The sequence below is a fragment of the Bos taurus genome, chromosome 10 (assembly GCF_002263795.3).
Source record: "Bos taurus isolate L1 Dominette 01449 registration number 42190680 breed Hereford chromosome 10, ARS-UCD2.0, whole genome shotgun sequence".
In the NCBI taxonomy this organism is placed as follows: Eukaryota; Metazoa; Chordata; class Mammalia; order Artiodactyla; family Bovidae; genus Bos; species Bos taurus.
In genome coordinates this window covers 5625308-5642918 of record NC_037337.1, presented here as the reverse complement: position 1 = coordinate 5642918, position 17611 = coordinate 5625308, and the positions used below count along the sequence as shown (strand labels likewise).

Genomic DNA, 17611 nt, shown 5'->3' with positions numbered 1-17611 from the left:
AGTGAAAAGTGAAAGTGAAGTCGCTCAGTCATGTCCAACTCAGCGACCCCATGGATTGCAGCCCACCAGGCTCCTCTGTCCATGGGATTTTCCAGGACATTTCCAGGAATATTCCAAGAATACTGGAGTGGGGTGCCATTGCCTTCTCATTCTATCGCTCTATGAATATACAAATTACCAAAATTGACTCAATGCAAAAGAAGGCAAGGAAAGAGAAAAAAGGAATAAGGAAGAAATGAGATGAATAAAAAATAAAGAGAAAGATGGAATAAATAAATAAATATAAAACTTTCCCACTAAAATCTCTCAGACCAGTTAGCATCACAGGTGAAAGAAATCATTTCTTCATTAGAAGAAACAACACCAATTCCATCACAAACTTTCCCAGAAAAGAGAAGAGGGGGAAAGTCTTCCTCATCCATTTTATGACACTACTGACAGCAAAGCCAAAGGGATTGCAAGAAAATTACAGACCAATATCCCTCATTAACATAGACACAAAAATCCTCAATAAAATTAACAGCTTAAAGCTAGCCACATAAAAAATGGATAATACCCAAAATAAGCAGAACCCAAATGTGGTTTATTACAACAATGCAATTTCATTTTAACATTTGGAAATTACTGTATTAGTAGACTATGACAGAGAAACATATGGTCATCTCAATAGAGCAGAAAAAGCAGACAGAAGAATCCAACATCAATCGCTTCTCGGCCTTTTGGCTAAGATCAAGTGTAGAATCCAACATCAATTCATGATAAAACTCTCAGCAAACTAGGAATAGAAGGAATAAAGTACATCTAAGAAAACCCTACAACAGACACCAAATTTAATGATGAAAGAATGAAAACTTTTCCCCTGAGATCAAGAACAAAGCCAAGAGTTCAACAGTCACTACTTTCATTTAGCATTGTGCTGAGTGGCTAGTAGTCCAGTAAGAAAAAATAGCAACATAAAAGATGTATAGACAGGAAAGGAACTAAAACTGTCTTCATTCACAGAAAGCATGATCATCTGTGTAGGAAAAATCAACCAAAAATGCAAAGAGTGTGTTTAGCCCAATCACAAGATATAAGATCAATATACAGAAATTAGTTGAGTTTCTATTTGCTGCTGCTGCTGCTAAGTTGCTTCAGTCATGTCCAACTCTGTGCGACCCCATAGACGGCAGCCCACCAGGCTCCCCCATCCCTGGAATTCTCCAGGCAAGAACACTGGAGTGGGTTGCCATTTCCTTCTCCAGTGCATCAAAGTGAAAAGTGAAAGTGAAGTCGCTCAGTCGTGTCCGACTCTTAGCGACCCCATGGACTGCAGCCTACCAGGCTTCTCCATCCATGGGATTCTCCAGGCAAGAGTACTGGAGTGGGGTGCCATTGCCTTCTCCGTGAGTTTCTATTTAGTAACAGTTAATAACTGGAAATTGAAATTTTACAAATAGTATTTTCAGTAGCAACAAAAATATTAAATGCCTGATTTCAAGATTTACTATCAAGCTCAAGTAATCAAAACAGTATAGCATTGGCATAAAGATAGGTATATACATCACTGGAACAGAATAGAGGATCCCAAAATAGGATTCTCAGGATAATTCAGTAGAGAAAGAATATTCTGTTAGATGAGTGGGTCTGGAAAAATGGATTTTCGTATTAAAAAAGTATTAATCCTTAAACAAAACCGTAAACATAACTTGAATGATAAACCTAAATATACAAGCTAAACTATAAAGCTTCTAGAAGAAAGCAAGATAAAAGCTGTATGACTTTGGGATAGGCAAAGATTCCTTAGGCTGTAAGCATAAAGAATAAGGGAAAAGTTACGTCTCTACACTGCAGAAGACACTGCAACAACGCAGTTCACAAACTGGAAGAAAACATTTGCAAAACTTACAGCTCATAAGGGACTTACATCAAGAATGTATACCTGTGGCGGATTCATTTTGATATTTGGCAAAACTAATACAATTATGTAAAGTTTAAAAATAAAATTAAAAAAATAAACAAAGAAGAGATAAAGAATTCTTTTAAACCCAATTTTTTAAAATGGCCCAAAGATTTGAGTAGCCTGCTGACACTCAACCAAAGAAAATATAGAATATCAAGCAAGCACACAGAAAGGTGCTGAGCATCATTAGTTGTCAGGGAGATGCAAATTAAAACCACAGTGAAGTATCATCTCACACCTGTCAGAATCAAAAAGACAACAAATAACAACTTTCCGTGAGGATGTAGAGAAAAGGGAACCCTCATGTCCTGTTGGTGGGAATGTATAGAATGGAGATTCCTTTAAAAATTAAAACCATTAGGTGGTGCAAACATAATTGCGGTTTCGGATCGTAAATTTTAAATCATTATAACTAGGCTCAAACACATCTTTATTAATCAAAATAGGAACTATCACAATCAACACATTTTTGCCAACGAGAAAGAAGTTTGTTTATTCCTGTAGCATAAAAATCCATGCTTGGGGATCCGATGAACTCTGGGAAAGCGTTTTCCAAGCCCCCTGCTGGTTGTGGAAGAATTTTCCCTGCAAAAAGGGATCAAGATGCTTGAAGAAGTGGTAGCCGGTTGGTGAGAGGTCAAGTGAATGTGGTGGAGGAGGCAAAACTTCGTAGCCCAACTCGTTCACCTTTTGATGTGTTCGGTGTGCAAAGTGTGGTCCGGCATTGTCACGAGAAGACCGGGGGCCGTTCTGTCCACCAGTGTGGGCTGCAGGTGCCACAGTTTTCATGCATCTCATCAGTCTGCTGAGCACGCTTCTCAGATGTGGTGGTTTCACTGGGATTCAGAAAGCTCTGGTGGATCAGACCAGGAGCAGACCACCAAACGGTGACCATGACCCTTATTTTGGGTGCAAGTTGGGCTTTGGGAATTGCTTCGGAGCCTCTTCTCAGTCCAGCCACTGAGCAGGTCATTGCTGGATGTCATATAAAGTCCACTTGTCACACATCACTATCCGGTTGAGAAATGGTTCACTGTTGTTGTGTAGAATAAGAGAAGAGGACGTTTCAAAGCAACAATTTTTTGATCTATGGTCAGCTTGTGAGACACCCACTTACCGAGCTTTTTCACCTTTCCAGTTTGTTTCAAATGCCAAACGACCACAGAAAGGTCGATGTGGAGTTCTTCAGCAACTTCTCATGTAGTTTTAAGAGGATCAGTTTCGATGGTTGCCCTCAGTGGTCCTTGTCAACTTCTGATGGCCGGCCGATGGGCTCCTCATCTTCAAAGATCTCGTCTCCTTGGCAAAATTTCTTGAAGCACCGCTGCACTGCATGTTCATTAGCAGTTCCTGGGCCAAATGAGTTCTTGATGTTGCGAATTGCCTCTGCTGCTTTACAACCCATTTTGAACTTGAAAATCACTCAGATTTGCCTTTTGTTTAACGTCATTTCCATAATCTTAAAAAAATATGAAATATATAGCAAGTAATATGGAGAAGGCAATGGCGCCCCACTCCAGTACTCTTGCCTGGAAAATCCCATGGATGGAGGAGCCTGGTAGGCTGCAGTCCATGGGGTCGCTAAGAGTCGGACACGACTGAGCGACTTCACTTTCACTTTTCACTTTCGTGCATTGGAGAAGGCAATGGCAACCACTCCAGTATTCTTGCCTGGAGAATCCCACGGATGGGGGAGCCTGGTGGGCTGCCGTCTATGGGGTCACACAGAGTTGGACGCAACTGATGCGACTTAGCAGCAGCAGCAGCAGCAAGTAATAAGACATTTCACAACAAACTGTGGAAAATTCTTAAAGAGATGGAAATACCACACCACCTGACCTGCCTCCTGAGAAATCTGTATGCAGGTCAAGAAGCAACAGTTAGAACTGAACATGGAACAACAGACTGCTTCCAGATCCGGAAAGGAGGACGTCAAAGCTGTATATTGTCACCCTGCTTATTTAACGTATATGCAGAGTACGTCATGCAAAATGCCAGGCTGGATGAAGCACAAGCTGGAATCAAGATTGCTGGGAGAAATATCAATAACCTCAGATGTGCAGATGACACCACCCTTATGGCAGAAACCAAAGAAGAACTAAAGAGCCTCTTGATGAAAGTGAAAGAGGACAGTGAAAAAGTTGGCTTAAAACTCAACATACAGAAAACTAAGATCATGGCATCCGGTCCCATCACTTCATGGCAAATGGATGGGGAAACAATGGAAATTGTGACTTTATTTTCTTGGGCTCCAAAATCACTGCAGATGGTGACTGCAGCCATGAAATTAAAAGACACTTGCTCCTTGGAAGAAAAGTTATGACCAACCTAGACAGCATGTTAAAAAGCAGAGACATTACTTTGCCAACAAAAGTCTGCCTAGTCAAAGCTATGATTTTTCTAATAGTCATGTATGGATGTGAGAGTTGGACCATAAAGAAAGCTGAGTGGTGAAGAATTGATGCTTTTGAACTGTGGTGTTGGAGAAGACTCTTGAGAGTCACTTGGACTACAAGGAGATCCAACTAGTCAATCCTAAAAGAAATCAGTCCTGAATATTCATTGGAAGGACTGATGTTGAAGCTGAAGCTTCAATACTTTGGCCACCTGATGTGAAGAACTGACTCATTTGAAAAGACCCTGTTGCTGGGAAAGGTTGAAGTCAGGAGGATGAGTTGGTTGTATGGCATCACTGACTCGATGGACATGAGTGTGAGTAAGCTCCAGGAGTTGGTGATGTACAGGAAAGCCTGGCGTGCTGCAGTCCATGTGATCACAAAGAGTCAGACACGACTGAGCTACTGAACTGAACTAAATAAGTCATTAGCAAAAAACGATAAAGCAAGGAATGCACATTAAAATGATGTATAACATAACCACATTTATTTAAGTATGTATTCCAGTATCAAATGGCAAAATTCATCAGCGCAAAACCATAATTACTTTTGCACCAACCCAATACATACATACATCAGTTCTACTCCTGGGTTTTCAAAAAAAGATATATGTACACCTATGTTTATTGCAGCATTGTTTACAACAGCCAAGATATGGAAGCAATCTAAGTACCAATCAATAGATGAATGGATAAGAAGTTGTGATAAATATAGATATGTAAAAACTATATTACTCAGCCATAAAAAAAAAAGAATGAAATCTTGTCATTTCTGAGAACACAGCTGGACTTGGGTGTGTTATGCTAAATGAAACAAGTCAGACAGAGAAAGACAAATACTGTATGATTTTACTTGTGTAGAATAAGAGAAGACGACGCTTCAAAACAACAATTTTTTGGAATCTAAAAAATGAAACAAATGAACAAACAAAACGGACACAAATTCACAGGTACAGAGAACAGACAGGTGGTTGTTAGAGAGGAGGTTGTGGAGAGGAGAGGGATAAGTGAAGGGGATTAACTCCCAACTGGTACAAACTCCCACTTACTGAATTGTCATCGTTGTTCAGTCACTTAGTCGTGTCCAACTCTTTGTGACCCAAAGGGCTGCAGCATGCTGGTCTTCCCTGTCCTTCACCATCTCCCAGAGCTTGATCAAACTCATGTCCATTGAGCTGGGGAGGCCATCCAACCGTCTCATCCTCTGTTGCCTTCTCCTCCTCCTGTCCTCAGTCTTTCACAGCATCAGGGTCTTTTCTAATTTCAAAAGAAATGAGTCACAGGTATGAAATGTACATTGTGGGGATATGTCAAGAATTATAATTTGAATATCTTTGTAAGGTGGCAAATGGCAGCTAGACTTATAATTTTGAAATGTACAGAAGTACTGAATTACTATGGTGTGTACCAGAAGCTCACACAGAGTTGTAGGTCAGCTATCCTGCAAAAACAAACTCATGGAAAAGAGCTCAGATTTGTGGTTACCAGAGGCAGTGGGTAAAGGAGAGGAAGTGGATAAAAGCAGTCAAAAGATACAAACTTCCAGTTACAAGATAAGTACTTGAGATATGATATACAACATGATAAATAAAATTAACACTTCTATACATTATATATAAAAATTGTTTAAAGAGTACATTCTGAGTACTGATCACAAGAATCTTTTTCTATTTCTTTAATTTTGTATCTGTATATATGAATGTTCGCTAAACAACTATTATGCTGATCATTTCATGATGTATGTAAGTCAAGTCATTATTTTGAACATCTTAAACTTACATAGTGCTGTATGTGAACTATATCTCAACAAAACTGGAAGAAAAAAGAGAGTATATACTAGAAAGTCTAAAGTAAAAAACAAAAACGACAAATACCACTTTATGCCTACAAGAATGGCCAAAAAGAGAATTCATCAATGTGAGGCAAGCGCAAGACGCTGGGCGTCGTCTTTAAAAGAAGTCCTTTGAATAACTGGAAGAATATGTGGTAGGCCTGGATATGTTACAGAGGTTTCAGTTCTCTCCAGATTAATACAGTTCTGGTCAAAATACAATTGTGATCACCTATAAAATTAACAAAATAATAGCTAAGGCAGTTTTGAAAAAGCGGAAGAGGAATGGAGTGAAGGATCACTGCTGCATGAGACATGAAGTGGACTGTCATACAGTGGCAGCTAACACGTCATAAATCAACTATATTCCATTAAAAAAGTAATTAAAAAAATAAACCATCGATTGCAATAGTGGCTTCGACACCACAAGATGAGGGGATTACTGTGGAACGGCCGGAAAGCAAGCCTAACGTTCGTAAAAGCTCGACTGGTGATAAAGATAACATTGAAATCTTCATATTGGAATGGAAGACCAGCCAACTGGAAACAGAAGTTAAGCAATTTCTCGTATTTGTATCTTAAGGTAAATTCCAAATCTATTGAAAACTTTAAGTGACAAAACAAACAAAAAGACTATTAAGAAAATGCAAGAAGTGTCTGTAAACATACCTATAACCCTACAATGGGTCACACCTTTCTGGGCAGAGCCTTATTTTCTTCCTGTGCTGTGCTGGGTCATGTCCAGCTCTTTGCAACCCCGTGACCTGAATGCATAATAATAAAAATTTTCATGACAGCAGATAACCTAACTGAACAAAATTATCCACATTGTATAAAGAGTGCAACAGGCTACTTAGATAATGACGATGGGACCGCTGCAGAGGTTAAGAAAAGGGACATACTCAAGTCGAGAAAAAGAATAAAATATTTAGTTTTAATGTTTTACATAGTTTTTATCTCAGAGAATATACTCGTTTCTAAGTAATCTTGGATGTGGGGAAAGTTTTATTTATAAGGATGTTTACTTCCTCATCCTTTACCAGTGGAAAATGTTAAATGCAGTTGCAGTGTCCTACAGCAGGGATTAGGATTTCTATGGCTGCCTTAACAATGACCACAAAACTGAGTGACTTAAAATAATGGAAATGTATGGTCTGAAATCAAGGTGTTTGCGGGGCTCCCTCTGACAGCCCTAGGGCAGATCCTTCTTTATCTCTTCCAGCGTCTGGAAGCCCTAGGCTTGTAGCCATGCCTCTCAAATCTCTGTCTCCCTCATCACATACCCTTCTTTATGTGGCTGCGCTTGGTCTTACAAAGACATCAGTCATTGAACTTGCACCCCCTTCCCCGCAATCCAGCATGACCTCATCTTAACTACATAATTAACAGCCCTGTTTACAAATAAGGTCATATTCTGAAGTTCCATGTGAGTGTGAATTTTGGGGGGAAAAGTATTCAACCCAGTATAGATGATATAGAATATATGAAGATACAGACAAAGGTTTACAAAATAGCATTGATTAAAAAGGTGATAAATGCATCATATACATCCATCTAGAAAAACCTGAAAGGGTATTCAGTAAGCATTACCAGTGGCTGTGAATCAGGGAAAGCTCGAATGGTTTTAGTTATGCTAATGAATTTCTGTGTTTTCTAAATTTCTTGCAAGGAATATGTATTTCTTTGATAAGGAAATATAATGAACCTTTCTAGTCTAGGTTTTCAAAATACAGGTTTAAGAATGACTTCATGTTCTTGATTGCCACAGCCTTTGTCTAATGAGGTAAAAATATCTTAGAGTTTACAGAGTTCAAAGCACATTTTAAAATGTCATTTAAAACAAAGAATATTTCAAAGTTGAATAGTTCCCTATTATACACAAATTTTTGTTTTTCCAAATTATAGATAAGTTGAGATTTGTGGGTTTAAAATGCTCATTTTAAGTGTATACTGTCCATTGTATTATTGGAATTTCCCTGACTTTATGACAGTTCGATTTTTCACTCTACCCAGACAGAGATGTTCTAGGTAGCACTGGTGAGAGACTTGGAATGAACAATTGCTGTGTTGCTTTTGCTGTTTTCCTAGGCAAGGAATCATTCCTTCAGGTCTCACAGAAAATGAATTATGGAGAGCAAAGTACATCTATGATTCAGCGTTTCATCCTGACACTGGTGAAAAGATGATTTTAATCGGAAGAATGTCAGCTCAAGTCCCAATGAACATGACCATCACCGGCTGCATGATGACATTTTATAGGTAAGTTCCGGCAGTGTCACAACACTTTGTTTTATATTCCAGGAGCTTAAAGCACATTTTTGTACTTGAATGGTTGTATTGAAATAAATGTCATTTCATGTGGAGTTTCATTTTGTATAAAAGTTACAATCCTGGGAGGTTGTTTTACCTTTTCCTTCTGTTGAATAGAACTCTCCTTGTTGCCCAAAAAGAGGTTGAATTTCTCCCTAAATCTTAGACTCAAAAGAAAATGAGAAAGAACGTTTAGAAAGCCTCTAAGCAGAGTCTCTTTGTAATCGATTCGTATAATATAGGTATAAGTATGTATGTAGGTGTAAACACCTAGGCTTATATGTGGAATGAGGGGGGATGAGAAATACTTAGCCTGCAGATAGCTTCTTTCTGTAAGAGAAGGGACCTGACGTTAATCACAGCAATTGAGTGCCTGCTCTTTGCTGGGCTCCCTTACAAGTTTAAGACAAGATTTAACTCCATCTTCACCTTAACCCAGCGATCCCATCCTCCAGGATCTAATGCCTGATGATCTGAGGTGGAATTAATGTAATAATAATAGAAACAACGTGTGCAATAAATGTAATGAGCCTGAATCATCCCAAAACCATCCCCCACTGCAGTCCGTAGAAAAATTGCCTTCCATGAAACCGTCCCTGGTACCATAAAGGTTAAGGACCACTGCCCTAGCCCTCTTAAGCTTGTTGCTATCCATAGTTCATGAATGAGCAAACTGAGAATCAGAGAGGATAAAACCCTGCCCAGCTCCACTGGTCCTCAGCCTCTGACGCAGAGCATCCAGTCCTGGGCCCAGCGCTCTCCGTGCTCCAGTCCGTCTCCCGTCTGGTTCCCGGCGCTCACGTCGTCAGAAGGCTAGATCCCAGGCGGCGGTGGGTGTGTGACGGATCTCTCTATTTCAGGACCACTCCAGCAGTGCTTTTCTGGCAGTGGATCAACCAGTCCTTCAATGCCGTGGTCAACTACACCAACAGAAGTGGAGATGCTCCCCTCACTGTCAAGTAAGACTGGAAGCGTTAACCAGCCTCTGCATTCCTCTGGTGTTCATTTGATCCAGTGGTGATGCCCTCCTGGTGAAAAAGTATATTTGTACAGATCGTTTATATGGTTCGGAATCTTAGGGAGCCTGTATCTCAGTAGTGTGTCTTTTCCTCCCTTTCTGCCTAAACACCAGTTTCCACAGCCTGCCTTCTCAGACATCATCTGTGCTGTTAGTGACGCTGGTAGGAAGGCAGGGCTCCCGCACCGGGAGCACATCCCCTTCACCCCCATGGATCACACAGCAGGCAGCTCGGGGCAGGCCTTGTGGGTTACACAGATAGCAGCATCAGCAGTGGGGGTCTCTGCAGAAATGCAGGGGATTTTATATCTGATTTGTCTTTAAAATAGGACGTCTCTGGAGCCTGAAAGAAAGTGAATGGATTTAAAATTTTGCCTCCTGTGAAAAAATGTTCAGGCAAGCTAAAGTGATTAGTTAACCAAAACTTTGAGCCTAACTGATATAACACTTCAAAGAATTTTTGGTTTTGTTTTAACTCTTAAATTGAGTTTGATCATCTGTATTCTTCTATTATCATCCTAGGGAACAAAGAATACTGAAATCTGCAACCCAGCAGTGCTGATCACACCTTCATTTCATCCAATTCTTGAATAAAAATTTATTTAAAAATAATAGAGAACTGCTTGGGCTTACTTGTATTTTGAGGATAAGATTTTTAGTATTTTTATACAGTAAGATGTCATTTTAAGAATGGCTGCACTGCATTTTTACTTTCAGTATATATAGCGATATTTTGAGAAGTATTTTTTATATAAGTCCATATGCTACAAACATTTAAGTTAATATGAATTTCCCCACATCTGTAGCTTCCTGCCCAGTCACAGCTTCCTTTCTTCCCCTCCCCGAGACATACATATTCTCCATGTCTACTTGTTTGGCGTGGTATTTAGGTTATATGTGAAGAATGCCATTTTTATATGGGTCTGCTTCCTTTTTGTATGAGTAGCTCTGCTGGCAGAGCTGAATATATCATTGATGAATCTTTTTTTAAATTTATTTTATTGAAGTATGGTTGATTTACAGTGTTTTAGTTTCTACTATGCAACAAAGTGATTCAGTTAAAATGCACACTCTTTTTCACATTCGCTTCCACTGTAGTCTGTCACAGGGTGTCGACTGGAGTTCCCTGTGCTGTTCAGGAGGACATTGCTGTTTATCCATTCTATATACAACGGCTTGCATCCGCTAAACCCAGCCCCCCACTGTGTTGCTCCCTCCCCTCTTCCGGCCTGGCAGCCACGAGGCTCTTCTCCTGAGCGTGTTCCTGTCTCTTCAATGAGTTCATTTGTGTTATATTTTATGGAATCTCTATTCTTAATCTTCTTCATTTCTTCCCAAAATGTCAGACTTGAGTTTTCTGACATACACTCATTGTTTTTGTACTATTTTCCTTCTTTTCAGTGAACTGGGAACAGCTTACGTTTCTGCAACAACAGGTGCTGTAGCAACAGCTCTAGGACTCAACGCATTAACCAAGGTATTCAGATTATTGTCTCCATAGTAAAGCGTCTTAATTTGTTCTCACCTACCTGGCTCGAAGTCTCTCTGTTATTTCTCAAAATAGTTCAAGTCTGATGAATACTGTAGTCATCATCTTCAACTGTATTTTGTTTTTTTAAAAAGATTATATCATCACTAATAACATTTGCCAAGACACTTGTTTGTACCTGACACTGCGTATTAAGTGCTAAATGCTTCCCTACCACCCACACGGCCCACCAAGGCTGGGCGCTGGGCAGGGTGCCTTGGGGCACACCTCTGAAGAGTGGAGGAGTCAGCATCTAAACCCAAGACTTTGGGACTTCAAAACCCCTGCTCCATCATCCACATGCAGCCATCAAAATACGGATGTCCACCTGGTCCTAGGATGCCCAGGCTGGCAATATAAAAATAACCTCTAGGAAACAAGTTTTGAGCACACTTTTGGCCTGCGTTTCTATACAAGTAGGACTCTGTGTTGGTAGTGGTTTTTGAGAAGAAATAAGTATTTGCATTCAGTACTGTAGAAAAAATAAGATCTTGCTTTTGGAATTATCTTTTCTGCAGCATGTCTCTCCGCTCATAGGACGTTTTGTTCCCTTCGCTGCGGTAGCTGCGGCTAATTGCATTAATATTCCGTTAATGAGACAAAGGTAAGGTTAACATGCCCTCCTAGAGAGGACTTTTGCTTGACAGTAGGATCTCTTCTAATAAATTGCTTTGTTGAAACTTTAACAACTTTTGTTTTAATATTTGCAGATGAAATTATGTGAGATTTGCTTTCATGTAATCTGGTAACAGGGGTGAGGATGGGTCCATTGATGAAACAGGGTCAGCTCTGAGTTGCTGATTATTAAAGTGGACTGATGAGCATATGGGATTTGGACTAGTCTTTCTACTTCTGTATGATACAGAGTTTAAAAAAATAGATCTCAGACTTATGTCTGTGCCTGGAAAGCTTATTCTATAAAATAGGTTCTTCCCCCACCCAGATTTTCTTTTAGGGTTTAAGATAAGATTAATCTATATCTTTGGAAGTATTTTTTAGTACTGGCAAAAATTAAAGGAGAAGGAAGAATGAAAAAAAAAAAAGCATTTTGGAATGGATAACGAAAAACAGGGTAACAGAGGAGCGATAAATATAGCATTAGTGACCGTAGTTAAATATTCAGTAGTGCCTGTTCTTGTGGCTGCTTTATCAGTATTGTTAGCTTACTTAATGATGCTGTGAATTGTATCTCTCTATTTTCCTTTTTTTAGAAATTCAGGCAAGGCTTCATTGTTAGGGCATATTCTGGAGAAAAGACATAAAGAGACCAAAAAAGGCAGCTCCCACTTTTGAAGAGCCTGGAGCAAAAGCAGGGGGCTGGGGCAGGCCCCTGCGCACGCAACCTAAGGACTGGGCAAAATGCCTCAGCCGCCGTCCTGCTGGACGCCTGGACACACCCCTGCCCTCACCACTATAAGGAACAAGCTGGCCCCCAACCGAGGGAGCAAGCAAGCCCCCAGCCAGCCAGCAAGCTAGAAAAGGAAGCTGTTACTTGTTTTCGCTCTCCACTGCTGCAGCAGGAGCCCCAGTTAAGCCTTGCCTGAATTTCTTTAAGTTACCTGTTCATCCTTTGAGTTCTATTGTTATTCAAAATGCTACCTTTTTCTTATTTTTTTACAAAGTTTGCTAGTGTTGTTTCCTTTTTGTGTCTATCCCACAAGGATTAAGCTTGTTCATGGCATTTAAAAATAAGGCTTATTAGGGCCAAAAATGACCCTGGAGTGCATTTTTGGATTAAGTAGGGACTTGATCTTTCACAGCGTAAGTACTGTTTCCAGCTGTTCCATGAACCGTCTGTGTATGAACTTTGCATGTGTCTTGCTCTCCAGGGAACTCAAAGTTGGCATTCCTGTCACAGATGAGAACGGGAACCGCCTGGGCGAGTCGGCAAACGCTGCCAAACAAGCCATCACGCAAGTGGTTGTCTCCAGGATCCTGATGGCAGCCCCTGGCATGGGTGAGGAGAACCTTGGCACCTGTTCATGTACTTGGCAGGTCTCGGTTGAACAAGCGTTGGTGTGCCAGTGAGCACCAACCATGAAGGATCCCTCCCTGAGGCGGCCTCTGGTGGTGGAGGCAGAAAACTGACCAAATAAGTCAGATATGTAATCTGTGGGATGGTTATAAGGGCTCAGGGGATACAGAGTGTGGGGATCTTGGAGTAGACGTTTTATCAAACACAAGTCCGTGTGTGCAGTGAGGCCAAACGACAGAGTTTGGAGAAGAGGAAGATCTATTGCAGGGCTGTGCAAGGGCAACGTGGCTCATGCCCCCCCAAAAAACCCCAAAGCATTTAAAAACAAAGCATTCTTAAAGGCCACACGATGGGGAGTGAATGCCGCGGGGTGATTGGCTCATGCACAGTTCTCTGATTGGTTGATGGTAAGGTAACAAGGAGCTTAACAGCACAAGTCCTTGGGCACCGGACAGTCTGGGGCTGTGTGCTCATGATCGTCCTGAGATACTGTTATCTGGGTGCTTCAGAGAGGAGCTGCAGCAGAGGATGTGGGGGACGGGGTCTGTCCCAGGAAGACCCCAGAGGTCCTGCTTGGTGACAGGAGTAGATTGGGCAGATAAGGGGGAGGGTGGTTCCAGGCATGCATCTTCTGGGGCAGATGGAACAGCAAGAGATGGCTGAGGAATGCCTGGTGGCTTGGAAGCATCACAGGGCTGCGTGGGGAGAGAAAAGGGGGCAGGAACAGTAGACAGGGGAGCCAGGTTGACGTGGGCAGAGCGCGGATGGCTCTGCAGGCATTTGGAGCCCTGGCTTTAGTCCAAGGGGTGGGAGGCCATGCAGGGTTTTGAGCAGGGCAGTAGTAATAATAACCCAATTCGGGCTTTAACTGCATGACTCTGGGTGCCATGTTGAGAGTCAGCTGAAGAGGAACCAAGACTGGTGATGGGAGACGGGTCAGGATGGTGGGTGGACCAGGGCAGTTCACAGTACGGGTGATGAGGATCGGAAGAGAAAGAATTGGGTCTTAGTCAATCTTGACAAGAAACTTCTAACAGTTCGTGAATAAGAATAACTTATACTGAGGATTTATTTGTATCAATTGGAAACCATTGGAACACAAACCAAGTTGGGTTAATTCCAACAACTGTGAATAAGATGGCTGCCAGTATGGACTCAGTTTTGTCCGTTAGACTTGGACTCAGCATGATGAAATGCAGAAAATCTCTGTTATAACTTAGTTCCTCTGAGAATCTCTGATCTACTCCTAAAGCTTCTTCAGCTACACTCAGACCAGGACTCTTAAGAAGGTTCTCAGAAACCAGAGGGCCCGAGAGTACGGTACTCTTTAAAGAAAAAAGGAAACAGAAATGAGTATCTTCGATTTCCTTGTCTAAATTGAGTGCAAACAGCCCTTGGCTATTTACTAAGCTCTCAAAGGAAGCACACTTACTTGAGTGCTGTTAGGTTTTCCCAGTGATGTGTTTTTGTTTGAATTCCTTTTGTCACTGAGAACGCTCATCAGCATTCCTCACAAGTAGGAGTGAACAAACAATTTAAACAAAGAAAACTTTCTTCCTTTCCAGCTACTGGCACTCCAGCTAATTGGTTATCTGATTAAAAAGCAGAGACGTTACTTTGCGGACAAAGGTCCATCTAGTCAAAGCTATGGTTTTTCCAGTAGTCATTTATCGATGTGAGAGTTGGACCATAAAGAAAGCTGAGCACTAAAGAATTGATGCTTTTGAACTGTGATGTGGAAAAGACTCTTGAGAGTCCCTTGGACAGCAAGGAGATCCAACCAGTCCATCCTAAAGGAAATCAGTCCCGAATATTCATTGGAAGAACTGATGCTGAAGCTGAAACTCCAATACTTTGGTCATCTGATGTGAAGAGCTGACTCATTGGAAAAGACTCTGATTCTGGGAAAGATTGAGGGCAGGAGGAGAAGGGGACAATGGAGGATGAGATGGTTGGATGGCATCACTGACTCAATGGACATGAGTTTGAGCAAGCTCCGGGATAGAATGAAGTACAGGGAAGCCTGGCGTGCTGCAGTCCATGGGGTCGTAGAGTTGGACACGACTGAAAGACTGAACTGAACTGAACTGATTAACCACCGTTAAGTGATTTAACAAAGACATCCTCGTGCGACAGCAGTGTGCATGCACTGTAGGGGTGGGTCAACTGAGGAAACCACAGTCATGAAATGCAGGCCGAGAGTCCCCTGAGTCAGGGACCAGCACGTTGTCACTGACCTGTGGGGAGCTGAGGAGGCTGCCCTGGTACGCCTGCTGAGCCCAGGTCTCCAGATTTTATGAGACCAAGCTGGCCACTGCAGCTTCTACCCTGGGTAGGCTTTTGGTTTTGCTCTCTCCCATTTTGAAATACAAGGCTCCTCTTTGGAGTTCAGGCATCCCAACAGCTTTGTTTCCAGTGGCTTGGTTATCTGAAACAGTAGTCCTGGGAGAAGAGACAGTCTTCCTATCCCAGCAACATCTCTAAAGGTGATTGACATATTGGAATAGCTGTGACAGTTTAGTCTGATGGATAGTTGAGTCTGAATCATGAGTAAATGAACTGTGCTCTCTGATGGTTACGTGCATCATTGCAGCTTATCGTCCGGGCTAGTTTGGTACAGTTATCCCATTATATAGATGAGGAAAGCAGAAAACCAAGGCTCAGAGCAGGGAGGTAACATTTTCTGGATCACCCAGCTAACAAGTGGTCTGTGTGACTCAAGGCAGGAATTTTTATACTGTACTCCACAGGGATGGACACCCGGGGAAGCCCGCATTTGTATCATTGGTACAGAAGGGGAAAGTTCCTGATGCTTGCATTGTTGCATATTTAATGTTAAAGTTCTCATCAAAATCATAAAATTTTCTAGTGGGCATAGAGCATTGTGTTATTTTTCAAAACTTTAACAAATAGAAACAGTGGGAGTTTTTTTAATGCTAAGATATTTTAAAGAATATTGCAATGGCTTTTACTCTGCCAGTGTGAAACTAGTCTGCAAGTAATATAAGCCTTTCGTGAAACTGTTGAGAAAAAAAAAGTGAGCTGAAAATAGACATTATCCAAGATTTAAGCGGGTCTATCTTTACTTCCAGCCATCCCTCCATTTATCATGAATACTCTGGAAAAGAAAGCCTTTCTCAAGGTAAGTCCCAGTTCTGTTTATCCTTGTCTCAATCCTTACAATTTGTCTTCAGACTTCAAGCTATACAGACTATTTCCCACCTGGATAGGGAGTAAAGAATTTGAAGGCCAGTGGCAATTGGACACTTGATGAAATATTTTATTTCTAATGAGAAATATTTGAAAAAGCTCTCATAAATCTTTCATTTGTTGAATGCTGCCCACTCCTCTTGAGCGGCCATAACCCAAGTACAGGCTTATCTTAGTTATCAGTCAGATCCCTAGCTAAGTAATAATGAAGGGAGGGTATGAATTTGGAATGATTTGTTTGTAAGTCTGTGTACATACTATCTGAAAGGAAAGAATAATTGGGAGTAGCAGCTTCACAGAATACTGAATTAGTGCCTAGATGGATTTTTCTGTGGTAATCATCTCTAGTAATCCATCAGTCTATCAGCCGCCTCCCCTCAGGGTCTGAAGATATTCCAGGATGAAACTGTAACTGAGAAACCTCTGTGCATTGTCTGCATTCTTGTGGTTTCCAGGATTCAAATGAAGTTGTATTTATGCTTCACCTTAGCTTTCCAGTTTCCTGTAACAGGTAGGGAAGAGACGGATGGGGTAGCTCCTCTGGTTCCTGCTGTGCTTGGAATCTGACACCGTTGCTTCTTCGGGAGGAAGGGCTCCAGCTCCTGGCTGGGGGAGCAGGCGTGTTGTAAACACTGCAGCTGTCTCAGGGTGAACCGTCACAGTGAGGGAACACTACCAGACTTTGAAAGAAGGACATGATTCATAGGCCTGACGCTTTCTGAATGATTTCTGTGATTAGGAAAATTCTAAATGTCCGACAGGTCAATGTTCATTAACGTCTATTCACCCTATGGGCTCCAGAGGGGAAAATTAAGGCCAACACCAAATACTTTCAATACAATTACATTCTCAGACGATAAGCCAAGAAAGTATGCTTTGAAAAGTCAATAGTATTGAATGCCTCATTTGACTGGCATGTTGGATGTACCAACCCCGTGTGAGAGTCAGAAAGAGGGCCCTCTCCTCGGCAGCCCGCTCATTCTCTCCTGGGAGCTTCGGGTACGTGAGCAAATTATATTCTCGGAGCTTCTTCCTCTAGCAGTCTCGCACGTCGATGTGAATAGTGGGATGGCGTGTTGCAGTGTCTCTGTAGTGATCGAGCTATTCTCCTCCGAGCATCCCGGGAGGTCCACAGACCCCTGGACCACCCCCAGGAGGCAGCATTCTCACATGCCTGCTGAGTCTCTATCCATCTGGTGGATTTCTACAGTCTTAAGTATAAGATTAAACAAAAATATAAAACAGTTTCATTGATTTAACCAGTAAAGCTATTAGTGAAGACCAAAATGTAAAGGTGACCTCATTTGACATCTTACCTACTTTGATAAGCTCTTACTTGAGGATTCATGAAAAGGCTTTGCTGAAGTCTCTTTCCTCTGCAGAATTTAGAAACGATGAATTC

General features: G+C 41.5%; 1 protein-coding gene across 2 annotated transcripts in view; it reads left to right on the top strand.

The window, feature by feature from the left end:
• The window catches only part of SFXN1 (sideroflexin 1), a 61958-nt gene that overhangs the window by 32078 nt on the left and 12269 nt on the right, over positions 1-17611 (top strand). For both annotated transcript variants that reach the window (XM_010808808.4, NM_001015574.1), the window contains exons 3-8: positions 8257-8427; positions 9339-9437; positions 10898-10973; positions 11543-11628; positions 12854-12981; positions 16092-16141. In XM_010808808.4, coding sequence (XP_010807110.1) covers positions 8257-8427; positions 9339-9437; positions 10898-10973; positions 11543-11628; positions 12854-12981; positions 16092-16141 — 610 coding nt within the window. The remainder of the gene's footprint in view (positions 1-8256; positions 8428-9338; positions 9438-10897; positions 10974-11542; positions 11629-12853; positions 12982-16091; positions 16142-17611) is intronic.